This window comes from Canis lupus, chromosome 23 (genome assembly GCF_003254725.2).
Source record: "Canis lupus dingo isolate Sandy chromosome 23, ASM325472v2, whole genome shotgun sequence".
Lineage (NCBI taxonomy): Eukaryota > Metazoa > Chordata > Mammalia > Carnivora > Canidae > Canis > Canis lupus.
This window is the reverse complement of record NC_064265.1, coordinates 45,296,319-45,312,719: the sequence shown is the minus strand read 5'-3', so window position 1 is coordinate 45,312,719 and position 16,401 is coordinate 45,296,319. Positions and strand designations below refer to the sequence as shown.

The window sequence follows — 16,401 nt, the reverse complement described above, 5'->3', positions numbered from 1 at the left end:
GGCAGTCTTGTTAGGGTCAGACACTATCACTTCCTCCTCCAGGGAGCAAGAGGATGTCTATAAAACAAAGTAGACTTTTTTTTTTTTTAAGATTATTTGTTTATTCATGAGACACACAGAGAGAGAGGCAGAGACATAGGCAGAGGGAAAGCAGGCAAGGAGCAAGAGGATGTCTATAAAACAAAGTAGACTTTTTTTTTTTTTAAGATTATTTGTTTATTCATGAGACACACAGAGAGAGAGGCAGAGACATAGGCAGAGGGAAAGCAGGCTCCATGCAGGGAGCCGGATGCAGGACTTGATCCTGGGACTCCATGGGCTGAAGGAAGATGCTTAACCATTGAGCCACCCAGACATCCCCCAAAGTAGACTCTTTAGATTAGATGGAATTCCAGTAGCTTCTGTGCAAGGCTGGCTTCATGGGTGTGAGTCGATTTCACAGGACTCCGTGCTTAGAAGGGCTTGCACACTGGGCATCTGGCTGGCTTAGTCGGTAGAGCACGTGCCTCTTGATCTTGGGATCATGAGTTGGTCCCACCTTGGGGGCAGAGTTTACTTTAAAAGGGGAGAGTGTCTGCACTCAGCTTATTAATGTTTTGTCTTCACCATCTTGAAATTTTTATTTTTGAACCAAGAAACTCCACATTTTTATTTTGCACTGGGACCATTACTTCTTTTTTTTGGGGGGGGGGGGAACCATTACTTCTATGCCCAAGGTGTATCACTTCTCTACCATCATTACCAAACTCTTTCATTGCCTGTGTAAAAGGCAAACGTCTGCTTATGATCCAAACATATTATTATAGGGCGCCTGGGTGGCACAGTTGGTTAAGTGTCTGCCTTTGGCTCCGGTCATGATCCCAGGGTCCTGGGATCATGCCCCATGTCGGGATCCCAGCTCAACAGGGAGCCTGCTTCTCCCCCCGCCTCCATTTGTGCTGGCGTGCTCTCCTTGCTCTCTCTCAAATAAATAAAATCTTAAAACAAAACAAAACAAAACCCAACATATTATTTCATCAATAAATACACATGGATTGTCTCCATGATACACTTAGGGGTTGGGGGGAAGAAGCACAAGCCAGAGACTTCAGTCAGGTTCCCTAAGTGGGTATTAGATGACCAAGGTGGTGAGGATGGAGGCAAAAACAAATCAGGTCAGGCACAATAAAATATTTTGTCTGGTGATATCAAAATTCTAGGATCTGGCTTCAGTTGAACACAGAAAAACAAAACTGCGTAGGAGTAATTTTGCCTCAGAGTGGAGATGTAAGCAGCTCTGCTTCGGTTAGGTTTACCAGGACTCTAAAAATGCAGCTCCCCTTTCTTTGAAAAGGAACTAAATTCCTAAGGGATTTCTTAAGGTATTCTCCAGTCATATAGTGTTTGATCTGGAACTATCTCAGGGTTACCTAGTACCTATTTCTTCTCCCAAGTATGCTCACCATCCCTCCATCCCTCCCCAGCTCAAATAAGCAACGGGGAGGTTGCTTGGGTGTGATGCCTCTGACCCAATTCCGGCGTGTTCCCTTTCACTTCTCCCTTGCTTTCTCTCTTCCTCTGTGCGTCTCCTGTGTATCTTTGTAATACCTTTTTCTTTCCCTACTGCTTCCATTTTTTGCTTAGTGATCTTGGAAAAAAAAAGCTCTCCTTCATTTGTAAATGAATAGATAATCTGGTAATTATCTCAGTTGTAATTAAATTTAAGAATTAGTGAAAATTTGTATCGAGGAAAAGAGAAGGTACGTTTGTATGTATATAGTAAAACACGAGTAAAGCACACAAAAATGACCAAAATCATCCTTAGCAATAATCTTAAAAATTATTTTTTTCCTTCATTTAAATCTGCTTTCAAAAAAAAAAAAAACTGCTTTCTTAAAATAGTGGCATTCAAACTTTTTTTTTAAATTTTGTTTATTTAATCACGAGAGACACACACACACACAGAGGCAGAGACATAGGCAGAGGGAGAAGCAAGCCCTATGCAGAGAGCCAGACGTGGGACTTGATCCCAGGACTCCAGGATCACACCCTGGGCCGAAGGTGGCGCCAAACCGCTGAGCCACCCAGGCTGCCCGCATTCAAACTTTCTAAAGGAACTCTCATTCTGTTTATATATATTTCTTATTCTGGCACTAGTTTTTAAAAATTAATTTTAAACTGCCTTAAAGAATGTATACACAGTTCTTCCTTTAAAGTCCTTATGGGCTCACCTGAGCACCAATAACTAGTTACATTATTACCTCTCTGGGAAAAAACATCCCACCCATTCTGTAAACATTTGACCTACAAGTAGCCTCTTGGAATAGGATTCATTTGTGGCCAATAGATAACTGACAGAATCAGGAGAATGGTAGAAATAAGTCTGATGGCAAGAGGTAAAAGGGATTAATTCAAGGAATTTGGCAATGAAAGAAGAAAGAACAGCAAACTAGTCTGGTAACTTTTAAGTGTGTGAACATATTTTCCAGATTATGTTGTAAAATTTCTGATTCTTTAATTTCCATACACAGTGCTCTGATTTCTGGAACCCTCTAGTGGCCATATCAGGAATTGTCTGTGTAAAACAAAAGGTTTTTAATTTTCAAATTCACTCCAAATATGATTACATAGATAAACTCTTAGAGGCGTGTTTTTCTCACTCCTAATTTAAGACAGCAAAACGAGCATATGGATTTGGCGGTCTCCTATCTCAGGATCTTAGAGAAATGCCAGGAAAGTGGCACAAGCAATAAATCTATGGTAACACTGGAAAGAAGGCAGTGGTCTAGAAACAGTAAAAAGTCTGGAAGTAGGTGGAATCATACTAATTGGCTTACCTATCATCTCCACAAAGTACCAAGCAAAAGGTGAATTAAAGATAGAAGCTGGTCAAGCCTCAGAGAGGTTCCAGGAACCAAGCAGAGCAATAGAAAGGGGAGCAATGCCTGTGAAAAAGCAAACTGAGCAGCTAATTCGAGTAGGTGGTCAGCCCTGCATTAAAAAGCTTTCCACTGTAAGTAAATAGGTCCTTACAACTGGAGCAGTCTTTCCATGCCTGACGCCTACCCTACTGACTCTGCGGGGCTAAGCTGTCCCTGGAGAGTGGTAATACTGCCGGGGCCTCATATGGAGGGGTTACAGACCATCTCAGCAGGACTACGGCTGTAATAGATTGTGTCTTTAGGTAGACAAAGTCAGGATTAAAATGCATACCTTAAAATTTACTTTTTGAAAACTGAGTATCTTACTTTTTTCAGACTTTCTGATATAAAATTTCTTTTTGGAATTTATACATATTAACTTTTACTTGCCAAAGGGTATAAATTCTTCAAGTATTTAGTTAAAAAGTAATACAACAGTTTCTCTGAAGCGGGCTAGTTGCCCACGAACTCCTTTTTATCAATCTTTTCAACAATAGCTTAAATGGTTCAATTGTCCTCAAAATCAATCAGGCCCATTGCCTTATTTATTTATTTTTTAAAGATTTTATCTATTTATTCAGTGAGAGACACAGAGAGAAGGCAGGCAGAGACACAGGCAGAGGGAGAAGCAGGCCCCATGCAGGGAGCCTGACGTGGGACTCGATCCTGGGACCGCGGGATCATGCCCTTAGCCGAAGGCAGATGCTCTACCGCTGAGCCACTCAGGCGTCCCTAATTTCTTAAAAAAAAAAAAAAAAAAAGAAAAAAAAAAGATTTTAGGCCATCTTGCATCCCTGGGTGTGTGAAGCTAATCTCAGCTGGTCAGCTCCAGACCCGTTTTAGACTTTCCAAGCTACATAGTCTGTTGCAACTACTCCACTGCCGTTGAAGCATAAAAGCAGGTATAGCTGTATTCTAATAAAACTTTAAAGACACAGAATCTGAATTTCATATAATTTTCATGTGTCACCAGATAATCTTTTGATTCCTCAAACAGTTAAAAATGCAAGAACTATGCTGTGCTGCACAGGATTTAGCCCACGTGCTATCATTGCTAAGCCCTGGTCTACAGGATCTTTTTTTTTTTAAGCCTGCATGGTACTCCATCCCACTACTAAAAACTTTCAGTTATAAATATCACACATTTTTGCAGACATTTATTTCCCTCTCATGCTACCTCAGATTATTCCGAAGAGTAAAGGAACTTCACCCAATCGCTGTAACACTGAGTCCTTATCTTAGAAGTGAAAGGTGTATCTGCAAGAAAACAATTTCTTATTCTGAAGTCCAGTCTCAGTTTATTATGATTTTTAAACTGTACAAAACTATAAATCTCCTTTATACGAAAAAATTAAACATAACTAGTAAGGCTAACATTCCTTTTGAACACCCTCCACTGTAGTCAATGTCATCCATTTAGTGTACGGCCTCACCGAACTTTTTCTATTAAGTTTATATGCTTAAATGTACCCATAGAAACTATGGTGTTAGTTTGAAAATCTTCAGTAGTTTATTTTTTCTCAACATACACAGCATGTTTTGATGCACAATTATCCCTTTATTTCTTTTCTAAGAAAATAATTTCTTTTTTTTCAAATGATAGAGTTGGGTTTTGCTCTTTTTCTCTTCCCTCATTAGGAAGCTTGCTTAACTCATGAAAGATAAGGAGAGCCTTTATGTTAAGTGCCTCTCCTCAAGATTACATATGCCCTTCAAAGATGCCTATGGTAAATACCAAATACATTTTCAAGATCATTGAGTAAGGGAGACTTTTTTAATGAGAATCCAAGATTTATAGATTTTCCTTTATAATGAATACACAGCAGTGTATTTAAAATTTCATTTTCAAGCAGATTTTCGTCACTTTATCCTTTTTTTCCTATCACCTTACCCTTAATCCCAGAGGATAATATGTTTAAAATAAAAATCAAACAAAGTAGGTAGTCAAAGAACACATCAGTGATTTTTTATGACATATGCTCAGAAATGAAACATTTTTTTGGAAAAAGTTGAATGAACTAAATGAATACAGAAATAAGGACATCTCCAAAAAAAATGAGCCTAAGAATTTTGGTAGGAACAGTTAGCCTGGAACAATTTAAATGCATCTGACTAAAACAAAAATCAATGGTACTATCTCTGAGATAGACATTTTAAAGATAATAATTAATGTTTACTATAAACTCTGCTATAAATGAGTAATTAATATTTTTAAAAAATTGTTTGGCTGCCAGGGCAAAAAACATTACAATTTGATATTTGTTAGAAAAACAATTTTTAAGGTAATAAATCATAAAAGTAAGCTATCTGCTTAAGTTTCTATTATCAGAAATGAATTAATGTTGAAAGCAGTTATGTGTGCAAGTGCACACATACACACTCCCATATGCACACACCTACACACATACACTCCACACACAAAACATTTAAAATATCACTCAATTGTAACAAATTACCAAATCTTAGTAGAAACTCTAGGGGGTCAGTAAACTCAGTTATCTGTTTTTGTCTCTCAAAGTGCTTCTGGATTCTTTACCAATCAGTTTAAAGATTACCTCTGGCAAATGAAAACCTGTATCAATGCAAATGAAATAAGTTTCAAATGTTAGGGTGCCAGGCTGGCTCAGTCCGGAGAGCATGTGACTCATGCGTTCAAGCCCCAAACTGGGTGTACAGATTACTTAATCTAATTAAAAAAAAAAAAAAGTGACTTCAAATGTAAATCTGATAAAAAAAATTTCATTGTAATAGACTCTAAAACTAAATATAATTTTCATAGGTCAGTGCTTGCATTATCATTACATCTTTTTTCATCATATGAATAATCAAAATAATCAAGACTCGAATATAGCAAAATAATCATAATTCATGTTTCAAAAATAATTACTTCATCCTTAAATCACTAAATTATTTGAAATATCAAAATAAAATGTTTTACCATTCTTATCTTTAAAGTCCATATTTACTTTAGAACTAATCAGAAAAACTATTTCAAATACTACAAATGATATAATCGATTTAATACATTTAGAGGATTAGATTTTTAAGGCTTTTCTTTAAAATTTGGACAATACTTTAGGATAAAAAATAAAAGCCCTATTATATAGTCAAAGGAAAAATTTCCCAAAATTGTCTTATTAATAAATAAAAGACTTGTTAACCTAGGAACTTATAACAAAGCCAACAACAATTAGATTTAAATGCTTTTATTTACATATGTGGTAAATACTGTCCCCTACTAAAAAACAATGACATTGCCTTTCAATCGGTCAAACTTATTAAAAAGTTCATGTATTTCTTTTCTATATCATGTGTGGACATGGTACAGGATGCAGGATGTAAACATCAATTTAATAGACATTATTAAATAATTTTGCATATATGCAGAATCTTGGCTAAATGGTTAAAATTACAGATGAGCATTCAATGCGGGCACATGGATATTTCATGTACACCAATGTGTTTAACAGAAAATGTGTCTGCACTGGTTTCTGGAAACAACTTGGTTTCTGTGAATCTTTAAATACCCAATTCCAAATCTTCCAGCTCCTGGAGAAGGGCTTTCTCTTTTTGAATTTTCTCCAACTAGAAAAGTTTAAAACAACCAAGTTATTAAACAGGAAATGAAATAATTGTTGGATCTATAGCTAAAATGGCAAAGCAGAAAAAATTTGTAAAGAGAGAATTTCTGATACTTTAATAATAGGTCTACCAGAAAATACAATTTACAAATACAGAGAAACAAGCTCTGATTTGTTTCTTGGTAATGAAGCAGTGGGGAAAAAGATGGGTACTGTCATAAGGCAACACAGATGGTCCAATAAATTCTTCTTTCTACATTTGGGCTTCCCTTAGAAGGAGAGAAAGGTGCAAGCAAGCGGGGCAGTGCACTCTGAGATACAAGGAAGAGAATCCTAGGTTTATCGATTTTAATAAACTGCCTTGAATTTTATTTTATTTTTAAGATTTTATTAATTTATTTATGAGAGATAAAAGAGAGAGAGAGAGAGAGAGGCAGAGAGACAGGCAGAGGGAGAAGCAGGCTCCACGCAAGGAGCCCGATGTGGGACTCAATCCCGGGTCTCCAGGATCACGCCCTGGGCTGAAGGTGGCGCTAAACCGCTGAGCCACCCAGGCTGCCCTGCCTTGAATTTTAGTAGCAATGGTCATCATATCTTCCCCATCCTCAACTGGTTAAGTGTAAAAACATTTTACACTTTACGTTTTACCTAACATATGGCATATGGTTTTCAAGTGTTTAAATATATGTACTCTCCCACTTGATTAAACAATTTTTATAATAAAAAGAAAAGTAGTAGTGATTATAGGAACAAATAAAATGTATAAAAATTACCTGATTTTTTTCTAGCTGTTTTCCAGCTGCTGCTTGTTCTTTCAGTTGCTCGATAGCTTTCAGTTTCTGCGAATGTCAAATATGTCATGAGTCAAGAGGAAGGAAGAGTAAGTAATTTCAGAATGCAAATTTTGTTAGTAACGGCTCAATCACACAAATGGGAAAAATGAGGAGAATCAACCATCTTACCTTTGCATCAAGGACAGTCGGTTAAAATGCTAAGGTAAAATTTTTTGTTTTTTAATTTAAGTGTAAAATTAAATATGCTAAGAACATGGGATTTGGCAAAAAAATTTTCAAGCTTTAAAGTAATGATATTCTATATGTACATGTATGTGTATGAAATATATCACCAACTTCACCATTTATTCCAGCACTTCACTGTACCTAGACAACATCTTTGGCAGCCTGGGAAGGCTCTAGAAACCTGGTTTTACCCCAGGGCCATCATTGCAAACTGGATGCAATATGACAAATTAATGAACTTTTTTTTTGTCTCAATTTCTTCTTCATCTTTAAGGGATAAATATCTCTTCCTACCTATCTGACAAATGTCTATGAAATACTGAGTATCAAAGTGTTCAGCATAGCTCTGTACTAATGATCATTTCTTATGACTCCAAAAATCAATAATAAAGACTAATATTAGCTGTTAGACATTTGTAAATAGAACTAAAATCAGTGCCATTCCCAAATTATAGTATTTCATAGTGAGAAAGCAATAATCAGAACTGCTACAAACTTCTTTTGCCTCTCTTTATGTATTTCTCACAGATCTCTTTCAATAAACACATCTGGTTTTTACTTCAATATCTCACCTTCTTTAGGTTCTTGATTTTTTTGTCTATTTCAGGGTCTCCAGAGGTTGACTGTGAGATAGTATTTCGTGGTGTGCTCTGTGGGGCAGGAGTAGGTGCCAGATCTGGACTCTTCTCATTTCTTGCTTCCTATAGGAAATATATTACAAAATTCAGTCTTCTAAAAAAGAAAACATTAAAGTACTTCAACCAACATAGCCTTGGTATATAAAATGCAGAAACCAAAATGTGATTTTATCTTTTATACTACATTTTATATAAAAGATCTGAATTCAAGGTCTCATGAAGGATGCCACATTGTCCCATGACAGAAAGATACAATATAGCTTTTAAAAAAAAAAATCAGTTTAAGGAGACATCCAAAAGGTTTTTTACTATGTAGTCATCATAGGGAACAGTTTGTTAGATCTAAAATTTAGAGGTAAAGTAGCAGAATCATAAAATAAAGAACTATATTAGTATATTAGTAATATAATGAAAGGACAAATGAAATGAAATTACTTTAACAGAAAAAACCAGGAGGTTTCTGTGTCAGCCAATAAGCATTCCAAGTTTTTGGATATCTTGGGATGTGCCACTATATTAATGGTTTAGAAAGGGACTTTTAATATAAGGTGTTTAAAGTTTCACTTTTGTGACGTCCTCCAATTCTACTAAGTATGTTTGATCAAGTACATGTAACGGATAATGTTACCGGATAAGTCCTGCAGAGATTTATTTATAATCAGATCCCTTCAGCTCTGCAACAAAGTGCCAAGGAAAACTCAAAGGGATACTATATTGCTCCCAATGGGATCATATCTCTGATTCTGAACCACTTCCATTTCCCCTAAGGTGCTGTACACCTGTTTCCCAGTCTTTGTGTGTGCTGTTCCTTGTGCCTACAACTCGAGGTCACCTGGCTGACCCTAACTTGTCCATTAGGCCTTTTGGGAAATTCTCTCCCAAACCAAAAGATTAGATGAGTCGCACAACACATGGTATGTATCCCTACTGAAACGTGTACTGTACTCTCTCCTGTTAGATTGTACCTGAGGTTTCTTTGTTCACTGTTCTGTTTGTGCCCCCAGCATAAGACTTGCTTTATTGCAGGGCTAAATAAATGAAGTAGTCAAAGAACTACTCCCCTTTTGTAATTATGACAAGACATACATTTTGACAACAGGGGGAAAAGAAGGCTTTACTGGCCCCAGGATAACACTTCTATTTCTTTCTTATAGAAATCCCAGTGGAATACATAAAGCCCCAGGGCCAAAACTCCTCCTACTCAGAGTTCTAGGTAGAATGCTCTGAACACCAAAGCATCCCATGGGGACATGAAACGGTATCATTCTTGTATCTTTATATCTAGACATGTCTGCTTGAGAGTTTTTGGAGAGTATAGAATTGGAGTAATTTTCTTTTTAATATGTTAGTTGTACTTTTTATACATTCCAATGCAATGAACATTAATTTCTAACCTTCTAGGTAAAAATGCATTACTGAACAAGCATTTAACAGAGTAGTTAGAAAGAAACTATTTAGATTCTACTCTTAAGAAGCCTGTAAGTTCTGACAATATGCAGTTTGATATTTCCATAATAGATAACTAAAGGAAAAGAGTAAAAGAAGAGATACTTTGCCTATCAAAATTCACTTTTGACATACATCAAATAAGAGTTTTTCAAATTTAGGCAACCCTGGGTGGCTCAGCGATTTAGCACCGCCTTCGGCCCAGGGCCTAATCCTGGAGTCCCGGGATTAAATTCCACATTGGGCTTCCTGCATGGAGCCTGCTTCTCCCTCTGCCTGTGTCTCTGTCTCTCTCTGTGTCTCTCATGAATAAAATAAAAAATAAAAAAAAATTTTAAATTTCAAATTTAGTTTGTAATGAGCCAAAAAAAATTTTCCTCTAGGATAGGTTAATGTCAATACATGTGAAAAAACCATTAAAGTTAAGTGAAATATAAAATATAATTTTCCACCATATTTTGAGCAACCAAGAGTACGTTAAAATGTCTGCATTATTATACTTAAATTCTGGTCATTCTCTGAAAATGATGCATATATGGTAAGATTAAATTCTTAGTTTCAATTCCTTTTGGTAAAGTTCATAATCTTATAAAGTCATCACCAGATTATAATTAAATACTTGGTTAAATTACATACATCTGACTCCTTTATCTTTGATTACTTAACTCAGGTCAGGAGTGAGAAGGTGGATCCTGTCATGGACCATTTACTTTCGTTCTATCACACAGCCATAACTAGCCAACCAGTCATCTCAATAGACATTTTTCCAAAGAAGACATACAGATGGCCAATAGACACATGAAAAGATGCTCAGCAACACTCATCATCAGGGAAACACAAATTAAAACCACAATGGGATATCACCTCAAACCTGTCAGAATGGCTAAAATCAACACTACAAGAAACAACAGGTATTGGCGAAGATGCAGAGAAAGGGGAACCTTCTTGCATTGTTGGTGGGAATGCAAACTGGTACAGCCACTCTGGAAATGTGTGGAGATTTCTTAGAAAGTTAAAACCAGAACTACCCTTTGATCCAGCAATCACACTACTAGGTATTTATCCAAAGAATACAAAAATACTTACTCAAAGGGATATATACACCCCGATGTTTACAGCAGCCTTAATTACAAGAGCCAAATTATGGAAACAGCCCAAGTGCCCATCAATTGATGAATGGATAAAAAGGATGTGGTATATACATACAATGGAGTATTACTTAGCCATAAAAATGAGTGAAATCCTGCCATTTGCAAAAAGAATGGAGCCAGAGAGTATTATGCTAAGTGAAATAAGTCAGCCAGAGACAGACCAATGATATAATTTCATTCATATGTGAACTTACAAAACAAACAAGAAAAGGGGAAAAAGAGAGAGAGAGAGAAAGAGAGAGGCAAACCAAAAAACTCTTAACTACCGTGGAACAAACTGATGGTTATCAGAGGAGAAGTAGGTGGGGGATTAAATAGGTGATAGGGATTAAGAAGGGCACTTGTTTTGATGAGCACTGGGTGACGTATCGAAGTGCTGAATCGCTATATTGTAGATATGAAAGTAATACTACACTGTATATTGTGTACACTGTATAATATATACACTGTATATTGACTGGAATTTAATTTTAAAAACTATTTTAAAAGATTTTCTAAAATAATTAATCTTCTAATAAAGAGGAAGAACTATCATTTATAAAAATAAGACTCTAAGTTGAGTAGGTTTCAGAAGGCCCTTAAATCTCAATGAGTAGAAATCTTGTACTGTCACTATGGAAAACAGTATGGAGGTTCCTCAGAAAACTAAAATAGAGCTACCATATGATCCAGAAATCTCACTTCTGGAGATATACCAAGGGAAACAAAATCATTATCTCAAAAGAGATACCTATATTCTTGTGTTCACTGCAGCATTATTGCCAATAGCCAAGGTAGAAAACCTAAGTGTCCATCAGGGATGAACGGATAAAGAAAATGTGGATAATATATATAAAATGGACCATTATTCAGGGGCACCAGAGTGGCTTAGTTGGCTAAGCAACTACTTTCACTCAGGCCCTAATCCCAGGGTCCTAGAATTGAGCCCCACATCGGGCTCCCTGCTCAGTGGGGAATCTGCTTCTCCCTCTGCCATACCCCCTGCTTGTGTTTTTCCGCATGCTTTCTCTCAAGAATACATAAATAAAATCTAAAAAAAAAAAAAAAAAAGGAACTATTATTCAGCTATTTGAAAACTATTTGCAACAACATGAATAAACATGGAGGGATTGCACTAAGTGAAATAAGCCAGACTAAGAAAGAAAAAACTGCATGGTATCACTTATACGTGGAATCTAATAAAAATAAAGTCAAACTCTTAAAAACAAAGAGAAGAATGGTGGTTGCCAGGGGCTATGGAGTGGGGGAAATGGAGACAGACTGGTAAAAGAGTACAAACTTTCAGTTATAAGATGAATAAAGTCTCAGGATCTAATATATAACATGGACCACAGCTGATAATACTGTACTGTGTAACTGAAATTTGCTAAAGAGTAGAACTTCAGTGTTCTCATCCCTCAAAAAGTAAGTATTTTGTGATGGATGTGTTAACTCAATTGTAAGGATCTTTTCACAATGTATACCTGAAACACCATATCACATTGTACATTTAAAAAATTTTTGTTTAGGGATCCCTGGGTGGCGCAGCGGTTTGGCGCCTGCCTTTGGCCCAGGGTGCGATCCTGGAGACCCGGGATCGAATCCCACGTCGGGCTCCCAGTGCATGGAGCCTGCTTCTCCCTCTGCCTGTGTCTCTGCCTCTCTCTCTCTCTCTCTCTCTCTCTGTGACTATCATGAATAAATAAATAAAATCTTTAAAAAAAAAAAAAATTTTTGTTTAATTTTTGTCAATTATACCTGAAAATATTAGCTAGGGAAAAAAAAAATCTTACCTACTAGTACTTCAAAGGATAGTACTAACTCGTAATATTCACGGCAAATTAGAGGTCTGATAAAGATAATTCCTTTTACACAAGCAAATAAAGACAATTCCTGCTTTTACACAAGTAAGTACATGGAATAGATCATTATGCTTCGGCTGATCTAAACCTGACCCATTTAAAGATATTTCTGGAGATGAAATATATTAACTACAAAAGAGCACATTGATTCTTTTTTTAAAGCTCAGATTTTAACAGACTACATCTACCTAATGCAATTCTATATCTTAAAATAGTAATTGCCTACTGAAACATATAAGCAACCTAGAATTGTCAAAATCCAAGCATTAACAGCAAGACTGCTTTGTCTGAATCTTAAAAAAATGTGATCATGAGGATTTCATTAACCAGATACTCTTAGCCTAGCTGATTTCACTATCACCACAAACCATACACAATCATAATTTGTTAATTATTACACTGGTATGGTTTTGCAACTATAAAATCACATAAAAAATTATTTTAGAAGTGCCTGACTGGCTCAGTTGGTTAAGCGTCTGCCTTTGGCTCAGGTCATGATCACGGGGTCCTGGGATCAAGCGCTGCATCAGGCTCTCTGCTCAGCGGGGACCCTGCTGCTCCCTCTCCCTCTACCTGCCTCTCTGCCTACTTGTGCACTTTCTGTCAAATAAATAAAATCTTTAAAAAAAATTATTTTAGATCAACTCCATTGTTTTGGGTACTTCTGGTGTTTTGATTCCCAGCTGAATAATTTTTTTTTAAAGATTTATTTTTTATTTTATGATAGACAGAGAGAGAGAGAGACAGACAGACAGACAGGCAGAGGGAGAAGCAGGCTCCATGCCAGGAGCCCGACATGGGACTCGATCCTGGGACTCCAGAATCGCACCCTGGGCCAAAGGCAGGCGCAAAACTGCTGAGCCACCCAGGGATCCCCTGAATAATTTCTTATACTGATGTAATACTGATTAACAAAATGGCTTTATTGTCACATAACTTCTGATCTCTCTTAACAGATGCTTTCAGGGAGCAAACTATACCACTTCACACCGGCTCCAACAGAAGAGTCTGTTACAAGTAACATACTATACAATCCCATTAGGGTTTTCGGTTTTAAGGTCAAGTCCAGTTTCCTCCCTTCCTTATTATACAAACAGAACTACTCAGAAATTCATAGGCAAAATCAAAGGAAAGGCATTCTGGCTATTTAAGTCTAACTCTGACTATGTAACATAATAGTCAAGTCTTGGGGTGCCTGGGTGGCTGTTAAGTGGTGGACTCGATTTCAGCTCACGCCATAATCCAGGGGTCCTGGGATCAAGCTCCACAGTTGTCTGTGTGTTGTCAGCCTCCATGCTCATGAGGGAGTCTGCATGAGGAATCTCTCCCTCTCCCTCTGACCTTCTCCAGTGCTCGTGTGCACACGAAAGTGGGCATACACTCTTAAATAAATAAATAAATCTTAAAAACCCGTAATAGTTATATTTTTAGGACTATAATCTTTAAACTTTGAGATTTAAATTAAGCTAATTTAACTTGTTTATTTTGTTTTGAAAAGATTAGTGTCCCAAATACCTGTTTTGCAGCTTTCTTAGCCTCGTGTTTCCTTTGGTTTTTAAGGGCTGTTTTTGATAATGGCTTATCATTTCCTGCTTGTGGCTTCATATTCTGAGGTGGTTCCTCCTCATGCTGTGGAAAATATAAAATAAACAATTGTGAAATGGAATCCATGTTTTAAAAAACATTTATCATAAACTATATAATTTTGTTAGCATGGGATAAGCTTATTTTATTAAATTTATTTTAAGATCACTGGCAAAGAATATTTCAAAACTCTTATCAGTAGTAGGTATACTCCAATTGTCAGGATGGATTTAATGAGGATCTTCCTATTCTTTCAGTTATACAAGTACTAGAAAAATACAGTATAGTTTTGTTAAAATAATGGAACTTTTCTTAGTACTACTACTGACACATGCTTCTTATGAAATGAGATACTAACAACAGCTTCTTTCGGGGTCTGTTTGGATCTGACTATGGCCAACAGAAACCCAGCTGCCTCATTTGCACAAAGAATTACTTGCTAGGTCTTTACATGCAAAACCAGAGATTAGAAGGTTAAAAATAAAAGCAAACTGAAAAACTAAGACCAGAAGAAAAAAAAAACAAATAGGAAGTGGTAACTGCATATTTATAAATCCAGGATTAACATAATGAAGAGGTCCACAAAAAACTAAATGACTGGTCAGACTAAAATAATAAAAACAGATAATCATTTCCATCATGAGATATTTATACAGCCACCCATCAACTATATTCCAGAACAGAAAGGGCGGATTAAGGATAGGATCAAGGAAGAACTAGTATAAAACATACTATGGTTGATAACAATGTATTGTATAATTGAAATTTGCCAAGAATGCAAATATTCTCACCACACACACACACAAAAAAAAGAGGCAACAGATTTGTTAACTAGATGGGTGGAATCCTCTCACAATGTACACAATATATCAAATCACCATGACGTACCCTTTAAATATCTTATAATTTTACGTGTAAGTTATAGTTCAAGAAAAGAATATACATACACAGGTTTAGGTCATCTCAACAGTTGCTTGAGGCAACACAGAGCACGCATGATAGCACTACGGCTTATCAGGTTCTCATCTACTTATTGATTTCCCTCCTAACTGCTGTTATCTCAGAGTTAGCTGTCTCTTAGACTCTATCATATTAAGCACATCAGAAGAATCAGATCTCCATGAAGTTTCTTAAGTACTAGATCTCAGATCCAGGTGATACTTACAAATGCTACAAGGAAATGGGCAGGGGCTCAAACACTGAAGATACAGAAGAAGCAGGAAAGCATACTGTGACTTTATTTTAGCTGCAAGAACTATTTCAGGTCATTGAAATTCTGTGTGCGTACATGCTCTACCTGAAGTAACTGAATATGTGAAAACCTATATTTGTGGAACAGACAAATCTGACGGCAAGTCTCTTGAACTTGTTATCCACACTGCATACAGCGTTAAAGACATAGCAATATTGGCTGAACATCTATTTTATACATCAAAATTCTTTCAATAGCAGGCTCTTCTATAGTACCTTGCTTTGGGTAAAAAGTTTCTAGTCGTAAGAACTTCAAGAACATGACAAAGCAATGAAAAATGATGTAAGAAAGGATGAGTTACAAGGCTCTTCTATACTACAAACACAATGCAGTCACTAGCAGACTCATTTTAGACAAACACAAGAAATCCACACAGCTATTATGGATCATAAGCAGAATTTTCTGCCTTTTAGTACTGTGCCCACCGTATATAATTTTATCCCTGGTAATAAAACTTGTTTTTTCATTTATGTCAATTATTATGGGACTGTTTTGATGAATACATTATATAAGGGAAAATATTTTTTTGGAAAGCCAAGAAATACTTAAGTATAATTCATATGTGGATTTGTATTTATAAAAAAAAGTAAGTTTTTTCTTGAAAGAGAATCCCACCTTGTTTTCCCTTGTGCTATATAACCCTCCTCCTTTGTGAAGTTCTTTCCTAGAATGTCTTTGTTTCCAGTAATTTCTCGACAGTATTTTTTTGCCATTTAGCTCATCTCTGGAATTTGATACAAACAAAAATTTCTCATTATTGGCCATGTGGTTCCTTCAACTAAAATGATTTGATAGGATCACATAATCACTACGTCACATACAAAAAAGAAAATTAAGTGGAAATCTTAAATGTTAAAAAACAATGTTGGTTTTAAGACCTTACCAAGTTTTAGCATTATTTTCAAAGTAGATCTTTCTCTTCCTTTCCCTATCAAAATAAGTTTTATGGATCAGAGAATAAAAATATATAATTCAGAATTTATTCCTGT

General features: G+C 36.2%; 1 protein-coding gene and 1 long non-coding RNA gene across 3 annotated transcripts in view; one reads left to right on the top strand and one right to left on the bottom strand.

Annotated features, from left to right (window-relative positions):
• Positions 1-6,090: 6,090 nt before the first annotated feature.
• EIF2A (eukaryotic translation initiation factor 2A) overlaps positions 6,091-16,401 on the bottom strand; it is a 34,240-nt gene continuing 23,929 nt past the window's right edge. Inside the window, exons 11-14 of one of the 2 annotated variants that reach the window (XM_025436114.3) lie at positions 14,092-14,205; positions 8,073-8,201; positions 7,255-7,320; positions 6,091-6,485 (exon numbers count right to left, since the gene is read on the bottom strand). In XM_025436114.3, coding sequence (XP_025291899.2) covers positions 6,420-6,485; positions 7,255-7,320; positions 8,073-8,201; positions 14,092-14,205 — 375 coding nt within the window. In that variant the 3' untranslated portion in view covers positions 6,091-6,419. Of the gene's footprint in view, positions 6,486-7,254; positions 7,321-8,072; positions 8,233-14,091; positions 14,206-16,401 lie in introns of those variants that run through there. The other variant, XR_007405116.1, reaches the window with a different exon arrangement.
• On the top strand, positions 7,405-11,789 carry LOC125753397 (uncharacterized). Its single transcript, XR_007405117.1, has 2 exons — positions 7,405-7,477; positions 10,255-11,789. It is a non-coding gene; the product is annotated as an uncharacterized LOC125753397 (long non-coding RNA).